General features: G+C 40.9%; 2 protein-coding genes across 2 annotated transcripts in view; one reads left to right on the top strand and one right to left on the bottom strand.

Moving 5' to 3' along the window:
• Positions 1-7,205, bottom strand: part of Cyp3a18 (cytochrome P450, family 3, subfamily a, polypeptide 18) — a 49,874-nt gene extending 42,669 nt beyond the window's left edge. The window contains exon 1 of the mRNA NM_145782.2: positions 7,057-7,205. Coding sequence (NP_665725.2) covers positions 7,057-7,127 — 71 coding nt within the window. The 5' untranslated portion in view covers positions 7,128-7,205. The remainder of the gene's footprint in view (positions 1-7,056) is intronic.
• Positions 1-18,242, top strand: part of Hint1l2 (histidine triad nucleotide binding protein 1 like 2) — an 865,401-nt gene that overhangs the window by 646,145 nt on the left and 201,014 nt on the right. The window lies entirely within an intron of this gene.

Here is an 18,242-nt window from a genome sequence, read left to right as displayed (position 1 = left end):
ATCCAGCACTACAAAGGATAATAAAGGGTAAAGCCCAACATAAGGAGGCAAGCTATACCCTAGAAGAAGCAAGAAACTAATCGTCTTGGCAACAAAACAAAGAGAATGAAAGCACACAAACATAACCTCACATCCAAATATGAATATAACAGGAAGCAATAATCACTATTCCTTAATATCTCTCAACATCAATGGCCTCAACTCCCCAATAAAAAGACATAGATTAACAAACTGGATACGCAACGAGGACCCTGCATTCTGCTGCCTACAGGAAACACACCTCAGAGACAAAGACAGACACTACCTCAGAGTGAAAGGCTGGAAAACAACTTTCCAAGCAAATGGTCAGAAGAAGCAAGCTGGAGTAGCCATTCTAATATCAAATAAAATCAATTTTCAATTAAAAGTCATCAAAAAAGATAAGGAAGGACACTTCATATTCATCAAAGGAAAAATCCACCAAGATGACCTCTCAATCCTCATCTTCGATTGGTTTATATACAAGTGTGCAATTTCTAGGCTTGAAAGTAAAATGATGCTATCTGGTGCTGGATAGAGGAGCCTTATTTTTTATTATGGCAGCTTGCTATTTTTGTAACATGGTGATTTGGTTGAACACAATAAAGTACAGTAGTAACTGATCTCCCCCTCTTCCTGGATGAGTGAGGAGATGATTAAATGTTGATGTCAGCATCCATGAGCATATTCAGATGAGCTTCTGCTTCTGTTGAAAAGGATGCTGTGTTTGATTGTGGTCCGAAGCTTTGAAGCACTACTTGGCATCTCCTTCCTTGGAGGTCTCACTGTTTAAACATAACAGATTTGATAGCTTGTTGGTAAGGTGAGGTCCAGCTTGTCTCCACTGGTTCATCTTCATGTGAATCCGGTGGTTATACGGTTTTGTTCTAGGGATATTTCATTTTTTTAATAACGGTTTTAGCTGACATTCATGGAGAGAATGAATCCTTAGAAGTGTGCCACTAGTGAAAGGAAATCCTGTCTAGAGTATGTTTCTTTACAAAGCTGTGTCACACCATCCTTTGGGCCCTCTGCTGGAAAAGTAGAATCAAGTCTCAAATAATGCCTTTTAAATTGTATCCTCTAGTATTATAGATGTAGGACAGTACTGTATCATACCTCTGTGGATGTAAAATAGCTTGTACCTGCTTTATGATACGTAGTAGTGACCGTGCTTTATCAGAGCTGTTTTTAATGATGTTGCTCAGAATGTTTTCTTTCCAGATGATGATTGAGAAGCTAATTTAAAAAAAAATGGTGCCAGGTACCACAAGAGTAACAGAACTGTGCTGTTTTCTCGGGTTTTGTTTTTTTACTTTTTTTTTTTAATGGAGTGTGCTGGATGTCTCTACAGTTTTGTTCAGATGACTGCAGAACCTGGAAAAGCTGTTGCTGCTGTTGATGCATAACACACTGCTATTATTGGTCTTTTTATATAAATATAAATATATATATACAGATATATAATTTGAATTTTTTGAAACTTTACCTGTGCTGTCAACTTTCGAAAAAAGTATCCCCGTTTACTGTGTTGAGTTGGCACTGTACAGAAATTAACAGCCATATTGGTCTAGAAATGTTGAACTTAAGTTTTTTCCATTTGTACAGGGGTAACACACTGTATTAAATATGTAAGGTCTTATATACGTGGGTTTGATTACAAAAACTAATAAAGTATTCTCTAAATTTAAAAAAATAATAATAAAGAAGACCGGGAGCCAGTTGCTGAGCGGAAGGTACAGGTGAGACTTCTGGGTCTCAAGAGGAAAAAGAGATGCAGGGAAGAGAAGGGCTTTTTTTCTGCCATGCTTGGGAGCGAGAAGAAGACGGCAATCACGTAAGATCTCGGGACAGCCAGGGCCTGTGGCTCCGCTGCGGGAGGGTTGTCAGAGATGTTTGGCAGAGGCTGATTGGAACAGACCACTGAGTTTGTGGCAGAAGGAGAGAAGGAGATGGTGTTTTGGTAAGGGCGCACATTTCCAGGCAGAAGGTATCTGCGCCCAGCAAGTGTACCATGAAAGGCAAGCTGTAAAGTGACAAGCTGAGTGTGTGTCCTTTACCGGCAGATTCAAAGGTCTCGGGTGGGGCTGGCAACACGACCTCTCCCCGGAGCAAGGGTCTCGGGAGTGGGATGGTGGAGCGGAAAACCCCAGGAGCAAGGTGGGTAGAGAGAGAGGCCCGGTTGGGGCTGACCGCCACCGGTGCCAGGAACCAAGCGGGGCAAAGGTGGGTAAGAAAGAAAAACTGGGTCAGTGCTGGCGGCACCCATCCAGCTAAGCCCGGTGGAACATAAGGGAAGCAGGAGTGGGCTGGTAGTGCAGCAGCTCCCAGGCAAAGGTGGAAGTTGGCTTTTCAAACTACACACAGCAGAGTAGAGCGGTTTAATCCACTACAGCAACAATCACCCTGCACAAAACTCAAGTCTAAGTGGATCCCAGACTTCAACCTCAAACTGGAAACACTGAATCTGATAGGAAAGAAAGTGGGGAGTGTCTTGATCGCATTGGAACAGAAGACTACTTCCTGGACAGAACACCAATGACTCAGGCATTAAGATCATCAATCAATAAACCAGACCTCGTGAAAGTGTAAAACTTCTGTAAGGCAAGGGACAATTCCACCAAGAGGATATTAGTTCCATAGATTGATGCACGGAACTTGGGAGCACTGACTTTCCCAAACCAAACACTATCAGATCTAAAGCCACAGACGGACCCAGCACAATGACAATGGGTGACATCAACACCCAATTCTCACCAGCAGACAAGTGTAGAAGTTTGGTCCCGGTTCTTCCTCCCAGCCCTGTGCTCCCAGAAATAAGAGTCAGACTCAAAATATATTTACAGATACCTTGGCCACATAGCTGGGTTCTAGCTGACTCTATCAAAACTAAAGATAACCGATTGGTTTTAACCTACAAAAAAAAAAAAAAAAAAAAGAAAGAAACTAAGTGGACCTTAATGAGCAACCTAGTAGGAATATGGAAGACAGTGTTACTAGGGTAATTTGAATTGTGCAGGTCTGATTAGTGTGTGACCTAGAGACTGTTTTTGTAATGTCCTTATCTAGAAAAAATCTGCCCTAGGCTAAATTCAAGAGATAAATTATCAGCATTGGCAGAGCAGATTTCCAGACAGCATAGTATCGACTGTTGTTTGGTATATCTGTGGCCACACTTATGCAGATTTACAATGAAAAGGAACATGGTGAGCAAGGGAGAATACAAATGTACAGTTTGAGCAAGTATAAATGCATTAATGAAGACCCTGATGCTAAGTAAAGAGAGTGGTAACTTCAGAGCAAGACCTCACCCAGCTAGGCTTCCAACTTGTGAGAAGGAATTAAAGAAAACATCTTTAATTACAGAACTGAGGAGGCACAAGCAGGTGGATTTCTGAGTGTGAGGCCTGCGTAGTCTACAGAACAAGTTCTAGGACAGCCAAGTTTAGTCAGCAAAGCAAGCCACAGAGCACAGAGAGCTGGTGAACACGTAATAGAATATGAAAGGCGGCCTGTTCCAACCTCGGCAGTTTCAGCCGCATAGTTCTGACTTTAGGGACAAGGATAGAAGAAAGGAGATATGGAATCTCCCCTCCCGCCCCCCGTGACAGAGAGAAGCCACTGAGGTCAAGGAGTATCCCTGCTTGGAGGCCTAGAGAGACCATTGTATGGAGCTGTGAAGGTAAAGCCTGGATTGCCTTGGAAGAACTTAGGATGTTGAAGATGCCAGAGTTGTGGGATATCTGCCTAGGCAAGCTACTAAAAGAGAGTAGAATCAGCCCAAAGGAGAAAAAAATGTGTTGCAGTCAACAAAGCTGAAAGGAGTTGGAGATCTGAAGAGCTTTTTGACATCAGACATTGAGACACACACAGAGTTTGGAGTTTTCCCAGTTGGCTTTCCATCTTGTTTTGGCCTAGCAATTCCTCATTATAGTTCCTTCTCTCCCCTTTGGAATGATGATGTATATCCTGTGCTATTATATTTCGGAAATATTCCATTTTGATTTTACAGAGGATTACAGTTAAGATATTGCATGAGTCTCAGGAGAGACTTTGAACTTTGGACTTTTAAACAGTGCTGATACTGTGATAGACTATGGGAGCTTTCAAAGTTAGACTATGATATGGCTACAAGCCTATGAGGGCCAGGGAGAGGTTTGAATAAAAATGGACCCTGTAGGCCCACAGGGAATGCACTGTTAAGAGGTGTGACCTTGTTAAAAGAAGTATGTCACTGGGAATGAATGGGTTTTGAAATTTTAGATGCTCAAGCCAGGCCCAGTATGATTCTCTTCCTGCTGCCTGTTGATCCAGATGTAGAACTCTCAACTACTTCTCCAGCACCATGTCTGTACATCGCCATGGTTCCCACCACGGTGATACTGGACTTAACCTCTAAAACTATAAGCCAGCCACAATTAAATGTTTTCTTTCTTAAGAGTTGCCATGGTTATGGTGTCTCTTCACAGGAATGGAAACCCCGACTAAGACAGTCATAGATGAGAAGAATTATTGCCTGTGTATGTCAACTCAGTATGTACAAAGTTCTGCTTAATCAGGTGCTCCATAGGGCGGGGCTGCTATCACTGATGATGTAGCACATCTTAATTTCTCATGATGCTACAGACCTCCCGACTCCAGTGTGACTGACACATAGCAGATGCAGGAAAAGAAGCAAGGCTGATAAAAGGTGATTCTGCAGATTATTGTAAGCTTTTCACACAAGGGAAGTGTTATCACATCAAGCTTAGAAATTCTAGCAGAAATATTTATTTTATATAAAGGTTTTATCTGACCCAAGCATTCTTTGATTTGCAAGAAAAAGGAACTTCAGAAGGTCAGGTACTTTCTATTGATAACAGATTAAGTATATGGCATAAAATATGAAACTATACATGTTACAGAAAACATTAATTAAATTATATTATTTTACGTATATGAGTGTTTTGCCTGCATGTATGTCTATGTACCACATATATTCAGTGGCCACAGAGGGCAGAAAAGAGTCCTAGAGCTCTTGGAACTGCAATTATAGATGGTTATGAGCCACTATGTGGGAACTGGGAATCAAACCCTGGTTTCTATGAAAAAAAAAAAAAACAGTTAAACCAGTGTTTTTAACTGCTGAGCCATCTCTCTAGTCCATTCTCTCTTTGTTAATATGAGTCTATTACTCAATGCAGTTTCTAAACCCTTGCTACAAATCAAGTGAAACTCATAAAACACTATCAAATATAATCAAGAATTTGCATTAAGGGACATGTACTAAAGGATCACAACGGATCACCTCAACAAAGCCCAACTAGTAACTGGGATTCCTCCTGCAAGATTGTGCTTACTGCTTGTCCTAGGGATTCACTACTGTGTACCATTCTGTGACACCATGACCAAGGTAATTTTTATTAGGACAACATTTAATTGAGGCTGACCTATAGTTTCAGAGGTTCAGTCTATTATCAGCAAGGCAGGAATATGGCAGAATCCAGCTAGCAGAATACTGACTTCCAGGCAGCTAGGATGAAGGTCTTAAAGCCCACACCCAACATGACACACTTTCTCCAACAAAGCCACACCTACTCCAACAAGGCCACACCTCCTAATAGTGCCACTGCCTGGGTCAAGTATATTCATACCACCACACTGCTTTTTGTTGTTGCTAAAAACAAACAAACAAACAAATCAAAGAAAACAACAAAAACATTTGGTGTTAAGTGGTTTCAATATTGCAAGGTGGAAACATGATTTTAGAAAATAATAGTATTCTGGATAATGATCAAAGAAAAGAGAATTATGGATGGCGGCCTTTCAAAAATTGCTGGGGTATTGTGTTTATTAGTTTTCTTTTAATCAACTTGATACAAGATATATTCATCTTGGAAGAAGCAACCATAGTTTAGAGAATGCCTCTATCAGATTGTCCTGTGGGCAAGTCTGTGGGGTATTTTCTTGGTTGATGACTGAGGTAGGAAGGTTCAGACCACTATAGGCAGTTTCGCACGTAGGCAGGTACTGCTGGGTAGTATAAGAAAACTGACCAAGTGAGCCATATGGAGCAAGACAGGAGACAGTGTTCCTCCAAATGCTTTGGTTTCTGTCCTGAGTTCCTGCCCTGGCCTTCCTTTACTATAATAAAACTCTCTCCTCCTCAAGTTTTTGGTCATGGTGTTTATCACAGCAGTAGAAAAAAAGAACAGACACAATGTGGGAGTTTGTGTAAATTGGATTAGAAGGTATGACAAATGGAAGCAAGAAACACCCACATCCACAGGGAACCAGTCATATACTCATCACTTATGCTGGCAAAACAGAGAAGGGTGAAAGGGGAGAAAAAGTCTAAGCAACTAGGCTATTCTAAGGGTTCTTAAAGCTTGGAAAGGTCATGGTTGCTAATGTTGCTGTGCTAAAATGTTCCACAAGAAGCAACTTAGAGGGGGAAGGATTTATTCTCCTGACAACTCCACATTACAGTCCATTGTATCTGGGAAGTCAAGGCAGAAACCCAAGTAGCCAGTCACAGTGAAGAGCACAGAGAGGACAGGTCTCTGCTTGTTTGCATTCATCGGGTTTTCTTTTATGTTATATAGTTGCATAGGGAATGCTGCTGCCCACAATGAGCTGGGTCTTCCTGCATCAATTAACAATCAAGACAATCCTACCCAGGGTTGCCTATAGGTCAACCTGACCTAGACAATTTCTCAGTCAAAACTCTCTTTCTAGAAAATTTCAGGTTGTGTCTGTCAAACTCATAAATAGAAACTAACCAGCACACTAGCCAATTGTTTATAATGCCACAGAATGGTTGGTTAGTCTAGGTGTAGACCGAGAGCCACCTGTGTTATTATATGGGTAAGTCTTGTCAAAACCCATATGATTAGAGTTGTGGGTGGAAGCTCATAAGATGGCCAATGACATTGGTAGGAACTACCTGATGTTGATTTCAACTTCCCCTCTGTTATCTCTTTGGATGTTTCAACAGGAAAAGAATGGGGGGCTGCATTTCCGGTTACAGATGGGGGAGGAGCCTGGACAGCTACTTACATGTAGAAGAGCATCAAGCTAGTAGCTAGAAGCACCCAGGTCTCTATAGAAAGGTTGGGAATGATCTCCATCTTAGCTCTCCTTCAGCAGTTCAGGCCTCCAAGTTTCCTTCCCAGCTGACAGTCTTGCAGGGCTCCTCTGCTATGCCTAGCTGACATCTAGGAAGGCCACTCTATTTATTTGCCGGGAAAGGGGGAGGTGTCGGGGACACATCCAGTACAAGGGTCATTTGCACATTGCCTGAACTTGAAGTTCTGGTGTGGCCTCTCTACCTGGCATTTGTCAAAGTGCCAAAAAGTTCATGCATTTTCCTACTCTGACCCTTGAGCTTATATTCTGTGTGTATTTATTCTGTTGGGAACTCAAATAAATCCACTGGCACTATTTTCTTCTAATTCGCAGTTGTGTCTATAGCTGTTCAAGTTCCAAAACACACTAAGTCCACACAATCGAACTATATCTATAGATCTTTACCTATTCATGGCCCTCTCCCAATAAGGCTCCTGTGTGCTCTGAAAGGTGTGAAACCCACAACTGAAATCACTTTCCACCATGCACTGATTCCTTTGGCACACAAGTCAGCTGTTTTTCTCTGTACTCCTTATGGCATCCCATGGCACGCTGCCCCACCCTCCAGCTCATACATTCTTCGCCCATCTTTCCTGCAGCCTTGGGCCTTGGGCAGAAAGGTTGATACAAATGTCTCATCTACAATACATCTCTTTTTTTAATCTACTTTAATATGTCTCTTTTAACAGTTCTTACCCAGTCAATTGTATATGTTATGGTAAAGTTTTCATGATCACTTTATAAACAAGGAGACAGAAAGGGGTAAAAGGTATCCACGACTGAACCAGGAAGGCAGGAAACAGGCAACATTATGATGAGTTAGAATTCTATAGGGAATGTGTTCTTGTTGTTAAATGGGCTCCCGAGTACCCTCCTGGTTGAATCGGCATCACACAGAGTAAATATTTCTATTTACACCCCCTAAAGTACTCCTAGCAAGGTCACAAGTTGTTACAAAATGTTTGCAGTGTGATTTATCTTGTGTGCCTGGCCCTTTAAGAATGTTTAGCCATTTAAACTGCTTGACCCTATGACCTTCAGTGTTGGTTGCCTCTTGGATTTCTGGGAATGGGATAAGATATTTTTTAAAAGCCAGCTGAGGTGGGGTAGGGGGCTAGCAGAGTGAGAAGAGAAGCCAGTGAAGGCGTTGTTAGAAGGCAGCTGAGCCAGGAGGAGCTGAGCTGAGCAGATAGGCTAGAACAGTTGTTATAGTTTGGAGTTGCTAGAATTGGGTAAACTGAGAAGGGGCTGTTAAAGCAGGCTGTTGGGAAACTGAGGGAGGACGAGTTAGGAGAGAATATTAAAGGGGCTGGACTGAAAACTGGGAGGAGGGCAAGCAGGAAGTTAAGAGAACTGGTTACCATTTTCAACAAGAAAAACATTAAACACACACACACACACACACACACACACACATTTTACAAATGGCTTTATGAGCACACAATCAACACAAACATCTTAGTAGCCATTTATTAAATTGCAAGTTCCTGAAACCATCATCCAAGCAGGAAGGCAGATGTTCTAGAGGAGTGGTTCTCAGCCTTCCTAAGGCTGTGTCCACTTAATATAGTTCTTCATGTCGTGTGACCCCAACATAATTTTCATTGCTATTTCATAACTAATTTTGCTACTGTTATGAATCATAATGATGTAAATATCTGTGTTTTCTGGTAGTTGTAGGTGACTCCTGTGCAAGAGCCATTTGACACCTAAAGAACAAGGTTAAGAACCATTGTTCCAGAGAGTTCTAACATATTCCAACCAGGGCATTCAGAGGTAAGAGGAAAGCAGAAAGCACATGAAAGCATAGGATAGAGGAGAAACCAAAGGATGTTGGCAAATTTCAAAAAACCACAGACTGGGAATGGCCAGGGTTAAACATCATGGCTATATCTTACTTCATTCTCTGCTGCTATTGTGAAATAATGGTTTTCTAGTTACATAAGTTGAGAAGTCCAAAGTCTAGGGGCAGATATGTGGTCTGGGTGTGTCTTTCTTTATCATTCTAGGACTGAAGGTGGAAAAACAACAGAGAATGAGATATCATCTCCTCAAGAATACAGTCCTGTAGCAACTGTGATTGCAAAAATGGCATCAATCCATTCATGAGCAGAGACTTACAGTAGATTCACACCTCTAGAAGGTTCCACCAGCTAGACAGGATACATGTAAGATTAATTTTAACCATACAAGTGGGGGAACACACTTAAAACATTGCAAGTATCATTATTGAATATATAAAAATTCTTGATTGTGAGGGGCTGTGTCTGGATTTAATTAATTAGTTAGTTAATGCTTCTCCCGTTTTGACAGACATGTTGCCATGCCCACCTGGCATTTTGGATGATTTTAATTTCTGTCCTTGTGCTTATGTGGTGATCACTTTGGACACCCAGCCATCTCCCTAGTCATTAGTATCTTCATATTCATTCCTGCTAATAAGCCATCAGGTTACACAGTTTGTGTGCATGTATGCTTTGCCTGTATGTATGTATATATGTATATATGCATGTACATGTGTGTATGTATGTATGCATGCATGTATGAATGTATGCATGCATGTCTATCTTGTGTTTGCCTAGTACCTGTGGAGACCAGAAGAGGGTGGCATAGCCTCTGGAACTAGTTAACAACCATCATGTGGGTGCTGGGAATTGGACCCAGGTCCTTCAGAAGAGCAGTCAGTGCTTTTAACCACTGAGCCACTAAGCAATCTCTCCAGTCTCTACTATGATGTTTCAAAGGTTCGCCTCAGCAGCAAGTGTCTAATTTTTAACATTCTCTGGCAATTGCATTTGTGTATATAATGAAGTTTTAGTCATTTTCACCCCATTTTAACTCTCATATTCTCTCTCTACAGAAACCCTTCTTCTCAACAAATCCCTCTGCCATTTTCCTCTCCATCCTTCCTTCTTCCTTTCTTCCTTTCTTTCTTCCTTCCTTTCTTTCTTTCTTTCTTCCTTTCTTTCTTTCCTCCTTTCTTTCTTAGTAGCCCACTAGGTTTAACTGTGGCTGCTTTCATGAAGATAGATTGAGAATCATTTCATTTACTAGACCATGAACAGCATGGGTATCAGGGGCTACATCACTGAAGAAAATATGCTTGCTTCAGAAATCATTAACTACTCATAGTCCATTAGTGGAGTGTTGGGCCCAGAAACTCTTCACCCATGGACAATGAAGACAGTGGGCACAGCCTTTGCAGGCCTGGTGTAAGGAACCAGAGCTGCAGTGAGTTCATGGGGACAGGGAAAAGAAGTGGGACAGTTGGATGGGGACAGGGAAAAGGAGTAGGATAGTTGGATATGGGATATCTTAGTTACTTTTTCATTTCATTGTTTCAGGGGGTTAAAGTCCATGATGGTTGTGGTGGTTTGAATATGTCTGGCCTATGGGAAGTGCTACTATTATGAGATGTGGCCTTGTTGGAGGAAGTGTGTCACTATGTAGGCAGGCTTTGAGGTCTTCTGGTTCTCAAGCTCTGCTCGGTGTGAGTAAGTCCTCTAATGGTTATCTTTGGATCAAGATGCAGAACTCTCTGCTCCTTTTCCAGCACTCTTTACCTGCACAGTGCCATGCTTCCTACTTTGACAATAGTGGGTCAAACCTCTGAAACTAAAAGCCAACACTAATTAAACATTTTCTTTTATAAGAGTTTCCATAGTCATGGTGTCTTCTCAAAGCAATGAAACCCTAACTAAGACAATGGTGGAAGAGACAATCTGATGGTGAAAGGCAAGCACAGGAACCCAAGCAACAGAAACCAGGACTACATGGCATCATCGGAGCCCACTTCGCACACCAAAGCAAACACTGAATATCCAAACACACCAGAAAAGAAAGATCTAGATTTAAAATCATATTTGATCATGCTGCTGGAGGACTTCAAGAAAGACATGAAGAACTCCCTTAGAGAAAAACAGGAAAACATAAATAAACAAGTAGAAGCCTATAGAGAGGAATCACAAAAATCCCTGAAACAATTCCAGGAAAACACAATCAAACAGGTGAAGGAATTAAAAATGGAAATAGAAGCAATAAAGAAAGTACACAGGAAAACAACCCTGGATATAGAAAACCAAAGGAAGAGACAAGCATCACAAACAGAATAAAAGAGATAGAAGAGAGAATCTCAGGAGCAGAAGATTCCATAGAAATCATCGAAACAATGGTCAAAGACAATGTAAAATGGACAAAGTTACTGGTCCAAAACATACAGGAAATCCAGGACTCAATGAGAAGATCAAACCTAAGGATAATAGGTATAGAAGAGAGTGAAGACTCCCAGCTCACAGGACCAGTAAATATCTTCAACAAAATCATAGAAGAAAACTTCCCTAACCTAAAGAAAGAGATGCCCATAAACATGCAAGAAGCCTACAGAAACCAAATAGATTTGACCAGAAAAGAAACTCTTCCTGTCACATAATAGTCAAAACACCAAATGCACAAAATAAAGAAAGAATATTAAAAGCAGTAAGGGAAAAAGGTAAAGTAACATATAAAGACAGACCTATTAGAATCACACAAGACTTCTCACCAGAGACTATGAAAGCCAGAAGATCCTGGATAGATGTCATACAGACCCTAAGAGAACATAAACGCCAGCCCAGGTTACTGTATCCTGCAAAACTCTCAATTAACATAGATGGAGAAACCAAGATATTCCATTAAAAAACCAAATTTACACAATAACTTTCTACAAATCGAGCGCTACAAAGGATAATAAATGGTAAAGCCCAACATAAGGAGGCAAGCTACACCCTAGAAAAAGCAAGAAACTAATAGTCTTGGAAACAAAACAGAGAAGAAAAGCACACAAACATAACCTCACATCCAAATATGAATACAACAGGAAGCAATAATCACTCTTCCTTAATATCTTGCAACATCAATGGTCTCAACTCTGCAATAAAAAGAAACAGATTAACAAACTGGATACACAATGAGGACCCTGCATTCTGCTGCCTACATGAAACACACCTCAGAGACAAAGACAGACACTACCTCAGAGAGAAAGGCTGGAAAACAACTTTCCAAGCAAATGGTCGGAAGAAGCAAGCTGGAGTAGCCATTCTAATATCGAATACAATCAATTTTCAACTAAAAGTCATCAAAAAAAAGGAAGGGCACTTCATATTCATCAAAGGAAAAATCCACCAAGATGAACTCTCAATCCTAAATAACTATGCCCCAAATACAAGGGCACCTACATAAGTAAAAGAAACCTTACTAAAGCTCAAAACACACATTGCACCTCACACAATAATAGTAGGAGATTTCAACACCCCACTCTCATCAATGGACAGGTGATGGAAACAGAAATTAAACAGAGACATAGACAGACTAAGAGAAGTCATGAACCAAATGGACGTAACAGATATTTATAGAATATTCTAGCCTAAAGCAAAAGGATATACATTCTTCTCAGCTCCTCATGATACTTTCTCCAAAATCGACCATATAATTGGTCAAAAAAACAGGCCTCAACAGGTACAGAAAGATAGAAATAATCCCGTGTGTCCTATCAGACCACCACGGCTTAAAGCTGGTCTTCAATAACAATAACGGAAGAACGCCCACATATACGTGGAAGTTGAACAATGCTCTAGTCAACGATAATCTGGTCAAGGAAGAAGTAAAGAAAGAAATTAAAGACTTCTTAGAATTTAAAGAAAATGAAGGTACAACATACCCAAACTTATGAGACACAATGAAAGCTGTGCTAAGAGGAAAACTCATAGCTCTGACTGCCTGCATAAAGAAACAGGAAAGAGCATATGTCAGCAGCTTGACAGCACACCTAAAAGCTCTAGAACAAAAAGAAGCAAATACACCCAGGAGGAGTAGAAGGCAGGAAATAATCAAACTCAGAGCTGAAATCAACCAAGTAGAAACAAAAAGGACCATAGAAAGAATCAACAGAACCAAAAGTTGGTTCTTTGAGAAAATCAACAAGATAGATAAACCCTTAGCCAGACTAATGAGAGGACACAGAGAGTTTGTCTAAATTAACAAAATCAGAAATGAAAAGGGAGACAGAGCAACAGAATCAGAGCAAATTCAAAAAAATCATCAGATCTTACTACAAAAGCCTGTATTCAACAAAATTGGAAAATCTGGAGGAAATGGACAATTTCCTAGACAGATACCAGGTACCGAAGTTAAATCAGGAACAGATAAACCATTTAAACAACCCCATAACTCCTAATGAAATAGAAGCAGTCATTAAAGGTCTCCGAACCAAAAACACCCCAGGTCCAGAAGGGTTCAGTGCAGAATTCTATCAGACCATCATAGAAGACCTCATACAAACACTATCCAAACTATTCCACAAAATTGAAACAGATGGAGCACTACCGAATTCCTTCTATGAAGCCACAATTACTCTTATACCTAAACCACACAAAGACCCAACAAAGAAAGACAACTTCAGAATAATTTCTCTTATGAATATCGACGCAAAAATACTCAATGAAATTCTGGTAAACCGAATCCAAGAGCACATCAAAACAATCATCCACCATGATCAGGTAGGCTTCATCCCAGGCATGCAGGGATGGTTTAATATATGGAAAACCATCAACATGATCCATTATATAAACAAACTGAAAGAACAAAACCACATGATCATTTCATTAGATGCTGAGAAAGCATTTGACAAAATTCAACACCCCTTCATAATAACAGTCCTGGAAAAAGTGGGAATTCAAAGGCCCATACCTAAGCATAGAAAAAGCCATATACAGCAAAACAGTCACTAACATTAAACTAAATAGAGAGAAACTTGAAGCAATCCCACTAAAATCAGGGACTAGACAAGGCTGCCCACTCTCTCCCTACTTATTCAATTTAGTTCTTGAAGTTCTAGCCAGAGCAAACAGACAACAAAAGGAGATGAAGTGGATACAGATTGCAAAAGAAGAAGTCAAAATATCACTATTTGCAGATGATATGATAGTTTATTAAAGTGATCCCAAAAGTTCCACCAGAGAACTACTAAAGCTGATAAACAAATTCAGCAAAGTGGCTGGGTATAAAATTAACTCAAATAAATCAGTAGCCTTCCTCTACACAAAAGAGAAACAAGCCGAGAAAGAAATTAGGGAAACGATACCCTTCATAATAGTCCCAAATAATATAAAATACCTCGGTGTGACTTTAACCAAGCAAGTAAAAGATCTGTACAATAAGAACTTCAAGCCTCTGAAGAAAGAAATTGAAGAAGACCTCAGAGGATGGAAAGATCTCCCATGCTCATGGATTGGCAGGATTAATATAGTAAAAATGGCCATTTTACCAAAAGCGATCTACAGATTCAATGCAATCCCCATCAAAATACCAATCCAATTCTTCAAAGAGTTAGACAGAACAATTTGCAAATTCATCTGGATTAACAAAAAACCCAGGATAGGTAAAACTATCCTCAACAATAAAAGGACTTCAGGGGGAATCACTATCCCTGAACTCAAGCAGTATTACAGAGCAATAGTGATAGAAACTGCATGGTATTGGTACAGAGACAGACAGATAGACCAATGGAACAGAATTGAAGACCCAGAAATGAACCCACACACCTGTGGGCACTTGATTTTTGACAAAGGAGCCAAAACCATCAAATGGAAAAAAGATAGCATTTTCAGCAAATGGTGCTGGTTCAACTGGAGGTCAACATGTAGAAGAATGCAGATCAATCCATGCTTATCACCCTGTACAAAGCTTAAGTCCAAGTGGATCAAGGACCTCCATATCAAACCAGATACACTCAAACTAATAGAAGAAAAACTAGGGAAGCATCTGGAACACATGAGCACTGGAAAAAATTTCCTGAACAAAACACCAATGGCTTATGCTCTATGATCAAGAATCAACAAATGGGATATCATAAAACTGCAAAGCTTCCGTAAGGCAAAGGACACTGTGGTCAGGACAAATCGGCAACCAACAGATTGGGAAAAGATCTTTACCAATCCTACAACAGATAGAGGCCTTATATCCAAAATATACAAAGAACTCAAGAAGTTAGACTGCAGGGAGACAAATAACCCTATTAAAAAATGGGGTTCAGAGCTAAACAAAGAATTCACAGCTGAGGAATGCCGAATGGCTGAGAAACACCTAAAGAAATGTTCAACATCTTTAGTCATAAGGGAAAGCAACAACCCTGAGATTTCACCTCACACCAGTGAGAATGGCTAAGATCAAAAACTCAGGTGACTGCAAATGCTGGCGAGGATGTGGAGAAAGAGGAACACACCTCCATTGTTGGTGGGATTGCAGACTGGTAAAACCATTCTGGAAATCTGCAGTCTGGAGGTTCTTCAGAAAATTGGACATTTAACTACCTGAGGACCCAGCTATACCTCTCTTGGGCATATACCCAAAAGATGCCCCAACATATAAAAAAGACACATGCTCCACTATGTTCATAGCAGCCTTATTTATAATAGCCAGAAGCTGGAAAGAACCCAGATGCCCTTCAACAGAGGAATGGATACAGAAAATGTGGTACATCTGCACAATGGAATTTTACTCAGCTATCAAAAATGATGACTTTATGAAATTCATAGGCAAATGGTTGGAACTGGAAAATATCATCCTGAGTGAGCTAACCCAAACACAGAAAAACACACATGGTATGCACTCATTGATAAGTGGCTATTTGCCCAAATGCTTGAATTACCCTAGATGCACAGAACATATGAAACTCAAGACGGATGATCAAAATGCAAATGCTTCACTCCTTCTTTAATAGGGGAACAAGAATACCCTTGGCAGGGAATAGGGGGGTAAAGATGAAAACAGAGGCAGAAGGAACACCCATTCAGAGCCTGCCCCACATGTGGCCCATACATATACAGCCACCCAATTAGACAAGATGGATGAAGCAAAGAAGTGCAGGTCGACAGGAGCCGGATGTAGATCTCTCCTGAGAGACACAGTCAGAATACAGCAAATACAGAGGCAAATGCCAGCAGCAAACCACTGAACTGAGAACGGGACCCCCGTTGAAGGAATCAGAGAAGGGACTGAAAGAGCTTGAAGGGGCTCGAGACCCCATATGAACAACAATGTCAACCAACCAGAGCTTCCAGGGACTAAGCCACTACCCAAAGACTGTACATGGACTGACCCAGGACTCCAACCTCATAGGTAGCAATGAATAGCCTAGTAAGAGCACCAGTGGAAGGGGAAGCCCTTGGTCCTGCTAAGACTGAACCCCCAGTGATTGTGATTGTTGGGGGGGAGGGCTGTAATGGAGGGAGGGTGGAGAGGGGAGCAACCATATAGAAGGGGAGGTGGAGGGATAAGGGGGATGTTGGCCCAGAAACCGGGAAAAGGGAATAACATTCAAAATGTAAATAAGAAATATTCAAGTTAATAAAAAAAATTTAAAAAAACAGACTGGGAATGACCAGGGTTAAACATCATGGCTATATCTTACTTCATTCTCTGCTGCTATTGTGAAATAATGGTTTTCTAGTTACATAAATTGAGAAGTCCAAAGTCTAGGGGCAGCCATGTGGTCTGGGTGTGTCTTTCTTTATCATTCTAGGACTGAAGGTGGAAAGACAACAGAGAATGAGATATCGTCTCCTCAAGAAGACAGTCCTGTAGCAACTGTGATTGCAAAAATGGCATCAATCCATTCATGAGCAGAGACTTACAGTAGATTCACACCTCTAGAAGGTTCCACCAGCTAGACAGGATACATGTAAGATTAATTTTAACCACACAAGTGGGGTACACACCTAAACCATTGCAAGTATCATTATTGAATATATAAAAATTCTTGATTGTGAGGGGCTGTGTCTGGATTTAATTAATTAGTTAGTTAATGCTTCTCCCGTTTTGACAGACATGTTGCCATGCCCACCTGGCATTTTGGATGATTTTAATTTCTGTCCTTGTGCTTATGTGGTGATCACTTTGGACACCCAGCCATCTCCCTAGTCATTAGTATCTTCATATTCATTCCTGCTAATAAGCCATCAGGTTACACAGTTTGTGTGCATGTATGCTTTGCCTGTATGTATGTATATATGTATATATGCATGTACATGTGTGTATGTATGTATGCATGCATGTATGAATGTATGCATGCATGTCTATCTTGTGTTTGCCTAGTACCTGTGGAGACCAGAAGAGGGTGGCATAGCCTCTGGAACTAGTTAACAACCATCATGTGGGTGCTGGGAATTGGACCCAGGTCCTTCAGAAGAGCAGTCAGTGCTTTTAACCACTGAGCCACTAAGCAATCTCTCCAGTCTCTACTATGATGTTTCAAAGGTTCGCCTCAGCAGCAAGTGTCTAATTTTTAACATTCTCTGGCAATTGCATTTGTGTATATAATGAAGTTTTAGTCATTTTCACCCCATTTTAACTCTCATATTCTCTCTCTACAGAAACCCTTCTTCTCAACAAATCCCTCTGCCATTTTCCTCTCCATCCTTCCTTCTTCCTTTCTTTCTTTCTTCCTTTCTTTCTTTCTTCCTTTCTTTCTTCCTTTCTTTCTTTCCTCCTTTCTTTCTTAGTAGCCCACTAGGTTTAACTGTGGCTGCTTTCATGAAGATAGATTGAGAATCATTTCATTTACTAGACCATGAACAGCATGGGTATCAGGGGCTACATCACTGAAGAAAATATGCTTGCTTCAGAAATCATTAACTACTCATAGTCCATCAGGGGAGTGTTGGGCCCACAAACTCTTCACCCATGGACAATGAAGACAGTGGGCACAGCCTTTGCAGGCCTGGTGTAAGGAACCAGAGCTGCAGTGAGTTCATGGGGACAGGGAAAAGGAGTAGGATAGTTGGATATGGGATGTCTTAGTTACTTTTTCATTTCATTGTTTCAGAGGGTTAAAGTCCATGATGGTTGTGGTGGTTTAAATATGTCTGGCCTATGGGAAGTGCTACTATTATGAGATGTGGCCTTGTCGGAGGAAGTGTGTCACTATGTAGGCAGGCTTTGAGGTCTTCTGGTTCTCAAGCTCTGCTCGGTGTGAGTCAGTCCTCTAACGGTTATCTTTGGATCAAGATGCAGAACTCTCTGCTCCTTCTCCAGCACTCTCTACCTGCACAGTGCCATGCTTCCTACTTTGACGATAGTGGACC

This window comes from Rattus norvegicus, chromosome 12, assembly GCF_036323735.1.
Source record: "Rattus norvegicus strain BN/NHsdMcwi chromosome 12, GRCr8, whole genome shotgun sequence".
Taxonomy (NCBI): domain Eukaryota; kingdom Metazoa; phylum Chordata; class Mammalia; order Rodentia; family Muridae; genus Rattus; species Rattus norvegicus.
The sequence above is the reverse complement of the archived record's forward strand: the minus strand, read 5'-3'. Positions and strand labels throughout refer to the sequence as shown.